Source organism: Mobula hypostoma, chromosome 2 (assembly GCF_963921235.1).
Source record: "Mobula hypostoma chromosome 2, sMobHyp1.1, whole genome shotgun sequence".
Classification (NCBI taxonomy): Eukaryota; Metazoa; Chordata; class Chondrichthyes; order Myliobatiformes; family Myliobatidae; genus Mobula; species Mobula hypostoma.
This window is the reverse complement of record NC_086098.1, coordinates 237,233,826-237,238,734: the sequence shown is the minus strand read 5'-3', so window position 1 is coordinate 237,238,734 and position 4,909 is coordinate 237,233,826. Positions and strand designations below refer to the sequence as shown.

Sequence of the window (4,909 nt, the reverse complement as noted above, 5' to 3'; positions counted from 1 at the left end):
AGTATGGTCTTTGACAATCTACCTGATCGTTTTATGTGGCCATACCGTCTCAGTTCATTCAAATTATAGAAAGGAAAAAATCTACATGATAACACTGAGGGAAGTTTTATGATAAGACTGACACCAACTATGAAAGAAGTTTCTGTTCTTCACTTAGGGTTCATAATCTTGACATGAATGTTGGTCCAGCATTTTATTCACATAAACAATGAACCCGTAGAAATCTTGTCAATCCCAGAGAGTCAAGGGATGATTCGTTGAGAAGGTTTTAGTGTGACCTCGGGTTAGGTCAAATTCTTCATAATCCACCGACGTAGAACCCAACCAGATTCTCATCTGCGGGCAGAGGAGGATGCAGCGAACTCGAGGGAGGCATAAATGATCGGCGCTTGGGGCTGGAATGTATACCAAACATTGACAATTAAAGATATCGCACAGCATAAAATACCATTGTTCAACAGAGTCACCACTGTTCAAACCTTCTTCTGCGAGACACCTATTTAAATAACTCCAGACTTCCATTTCATAACTCCCTGTGCACTGAGTTAATACCCATCAGTTTTTTGTACCCAATCCCAAACATCAGGTTTGTGAATCTTACAACGGTGGGCAATAAGCGTACGTACCGGAGCTGCACTACTGTGTCCTTGACGCGTCGCCGTTTGACGATGGGTCCCTGACGAAAGAGCATACATTGGAACTATTATTTCCTCTGTCTAGTTCATAATTAGTTGCAGAAATGTCTTGTATATCTTCAATCCCAAATATGACAGTAATCCCCAGTATACCAGAGGTCAATCTTTGCTAAGAGATTCTGAATATTTCACATTTAACCCGGGCTCTCGGGTGCGTCATAATCTTCTTATGCATTCTCCAATATGACAATGACTCCAACATAAGAATAGTTCTCAAATGCATAAACCACGGCGTCATGGAATCCTATACACCAATGAAAACACAATAATTTCAGGATCGTCAAGATCTTAAAACCTGCAGTGGGCTTAGATGGCGCATGATATTTTCATAAATCCATGAGCAGGCCTTGAAAGGTTACGTGGCGAGTGCAACAAGGAAGGGCCACAATTCATTATTTTATGTTAGTTATAACTAAAGACAAAAATCCGCAGATGTCATGTTTGCCTTTATTGGTAAGGGTATTGAGTATAAGAGTATAAAAATGATATTACATCGATATAAACATTTTCTCAGGACGCATGTGGAGTATTGAATTCATTTCTGGTTGCCCCATTATAGAAAGGATGCGGAAATCACACAGAAAATATTTAACAGGATGTTGCATAGATGGGTATGATCTACAAGTTAATGTTTGACATACCTGGGTTGTTGATTTACAGCAAAATGATCAAAAGCACATAATAAAAAATCAACAAAGTTACAAAAATAAGTGCAGTAAATGCTAGGAGAAACCAGAAACAAACCAACTAATTACAGGGACCTGCGGCAGCTTAACTCAATTTGATTACTTACACAGGTACAAATAAGTGGCAAGCGTCATTCACCAAAGTCTTGATTTAAAATACAAACTCATAAAAGACACTATGCCTTACTATAAATGCAAGGCCGATTCAGTTTTAGAGTCAGTGACCACCAAATTATGTTATGACCTATCCATTGAAATGGAAAGGTCAATCCATAATAACCGTCTGGATAAAATATAGCAGGATCAATACATAGAAAAACTATGCAATTCCAATCACAGGTACTGAAGATAAATCAATAAGTGGTTAAAAGAGGGAATTGAAAGGCAATGGAACATAAACAGGATATACATTGCCCCAATAGGAATATCGGCAACCACAATCAATACACAACAGCGTACAACAGCTATCATCCCGAAGTCACTACACAATGGGATTAAACAACACAGCAATACGTACACCAAATCTACAGGAAGCAGCAATACTAAACACCTCTAGAATAGCATGGAATAATCTAGCAATTAAGAAATGATTGTGCTTGGCTATATCTGTACCTCAGGTTTTACCAGTCTGAGCTGAGAAAATAAATAAAAATACAGCAAGAATAATACTATAAACAATATATACCGAGACACAACTGGCGGGAAAGACATTTTCTCCCTCAAATCCCTACCCTTTGGATCAGCTCAATTCGTCCCACTCCCAGCCAGTACTCCTTCTTGTGTCGACACTTCGAAAGCCATTGGCAGCAATGATCACACGAATCTCGAAGTAAGGATCGCGGTAAGTGTTAATAGTTATAAGGATATGTCTGGGAAAAGAGAACTCTCACCTGATCTCCGCCCTTTCAAAGTCCAAATAGCAATGAGGATAACCGGGAAGACAAGGATGCCAAGCAGGATCGATGTGGGAAGACACCAACCTAGAGAAAAACAATTGTTGCTTGGTAAAATCTTTGTTTGCAAAACCTTTTGCGCGGGCTTTGATTCGGTGAATGATTTAATAAAATAACACTAAGCAGAAAGACAAATAAAATTAAACGTCGTGTTGGATTCAAATTGTACAGACAGTTACCATCCACACTAATGATGTTTTAAAACCGAAGAATACTATCAGTGGATGTTCATGTAATTATTTATATGGAATTCTTTATTCTTACAATTGTGAATGTTTTGACTTCTTTTAAATGGCGCGCCCTAAACAGCACACAACAGCAAAATCCCAATGCATGTAAATATATATGGTCAATAAATTTAACTATTAGTTCTTAAGCAATATTGTACGATCAGAAACCCATAGCAACGCCAACTGAAGAACGACTCTAAGAATGCAAGAGCCCATAAGGCCATGCGGCCCCTCAGGCCGTTCCCCGCTTTTCCACCTTGCCCCTTCCACTCTTTTTGCGGCTCAGCATCCCAACATGGAAACACAACGCCTTTCTTTCATTGTGGCTGTGTCTAGTTTCTCGAAAACGCATCCTAACAGCACGATGAGAACATCACAGGCAAAAGACAGTTAAGAAGGAGGTTCACCTCCAGCTGCTCAAAGACTATTTGGATTGGGAAGACAATGGTGGGCTTGCTGGAGATAAGCAAATCGTTAAAAATGAATAAATACAAATTAATATTTGTTGTGAGGTTAGTGAACTAGCGAGGTATTCCAGAAGATATAAGACCATAACGTCATAAGAGCAGAATTAGGCGTTCGGCCCATCAGGTATGCTCCGCCATTCCGCCACAGATGAGTATTGATATTATATGTGCTAAACGTCGCCTCACCTTGATCTGGTTCAATTGTGTGATGGGACACGCTTTTGGTCCTCGTCTTTCCCGCACCCTCGAGTTGTGCGATGCAGGTACAGACTCCTCCGCTCCTCCAGGTTTCCACTGGGACCAGCACCTGACTCCTAACACTGTAGCTCTGGTCAAGATCAAGCGTGCCGGGATCGCTCCATCCTTCCATGATCTGGCCGGATATGTTCCAGTGAATGACAATCGGGATGGAAGAAAGGCCGCCGACCAGACACACCAGGGGAACCGACCCGTTCCTCTCAGACGGCGGGACAAATACCTGCATGTAGGTCCGGTTGGTGGAGCTGTCTGGACAGAGATTGGGACATCGTTAATCGCAGCTTCACCCGAAGTGCATGGCTGAGTATAATCCCACTGTCAAGTGCTCTTACCTCCAACCAGGAGTGTGGGTCCTTTCGCAAGCAGCGAATAGCTATCCCTTCCAGCACAGTAGTAGAAACCCGAATCCTCCACACGGACGTCCCGGATTTCCAGCACTGATGTGCGATCGCCGGAGCCTATTTTGTAAGTCATCCTGCAACCGGTGTTTCGGCAGTCCGTGGCTTTGATCGCTACCGGGGGTTCGGCCGCACGCTGTTTGTACCAGAGAATGCTACTCACGACCTCCAACCGGTGCGTGTGTTCACAGGATAGTTCAACCGTCTGACCGACATGTGCAGACACTGCAGCCGGACTCGAAGGAAAAGGCGTGGGTTCTGCAACTGGAATTATAACCAGTTAGTTAAAATTATCTGCTACGGAATAGAAGGAAGTATAAATTAAACATATTGCCTGCAGTGTAAACATAGCCTGCCATTTTCAGTTGTATTTATTGGCTTAGATGTATCAACAACATTAAAGGAAGACCAAAAGGCAAATTCACGTTGACCTAGCCAAATTCGCAAGACTTAGACTTTATTCATCGACTGGATGCATAGCGGCAAAATTAGTTTATCTCTCTATCCTCAGTTGACCTTTAATTGAGTGGTTTGATTAACATTTCAGACAGGGCTCACCAAGCAATCTACCCTGGATCTGGAGTTATGTACGGATAGAGCAGATCAGTGCGCCAGATATCATTCATTAAAAGAAGATGAAAGAGGAGCATCTAGAAAATTATTTAGAGTTCATTTAGGTAGTTTTAGAATCAGCATTAATGAGGTTCTAGCTTTGTAATCCAGATTTATTTGATTCGCTGAATTCTAATTCCCCACTTGCGAGAGTCTTTTGGGTAACATTGTCTTGGTTTTCTAACCGAACAATATTTCCACTGGGATGGAAAACTTGCCAGGACGCATATCTCCCTAAATCTCGGACCGATCGCGCATGGAAATTCCCAACGTCAACTCACTCACCGCAAACATGAAACATCTGAACGGTAACGAATAGAGATAAAGCTTCCACCAACATCTGGACTCGGACGGCTAGCGCTGCGCTCAACTCCCAGGAGTCGAAGTGAGATCGGCTGCTGCTCTGTGCAAATTCTCAGCTGCCGTGGATGCTGCTCGGTACCGAGGATCCGGGGCGGGGCCGCTGCATTCATCTCGCGGCTTGCGCGGGTTACACCTAGTTACCGAGTCAATGCGCCACATGGTCAAACAGCTATGGAGCAATGATCGGAGAGACTTCAAATCAGAGTATGGTTTCTGCATGGCTTCCGGGATGCAAAGAGGTATATCG

At 42.6% G+C, this 4,909-nt stretch overlaps 1 protein-coding gene across 1 annotated transcript; it reads right to left on the bottom strand.

Annotated features, from left to right (window-relative positions):
• Window positions 1–265: 265 nt before the first annotated feature.
• LOC134337217 (uncharacterized) lies at window positions 266–4,686 on the bottom strand. Its single transcript, XM_063032048.1, has 6 exons — window positions 4,585–4,686; window positions 3,622–3,951; window positions 3,218–3,538; window positions 2,272–2,361; window positions 627–676; window positions 266–395 (listed from the first exon to the last, which is right to left on the bottom strand). Exons 1-6 carry the CDS (start codon window positions 4,637–4,639, stop codon window positions 333–335), a joined length of 909 nt encoding a protein of 302 aa, XP_062888118.1. The 5' UTR covers window positions 4,640–4,686; the 3' UTR covers window positions 266–332.
• Window positions 4,687–4,909: the final 223 nt, after the last annotated feature.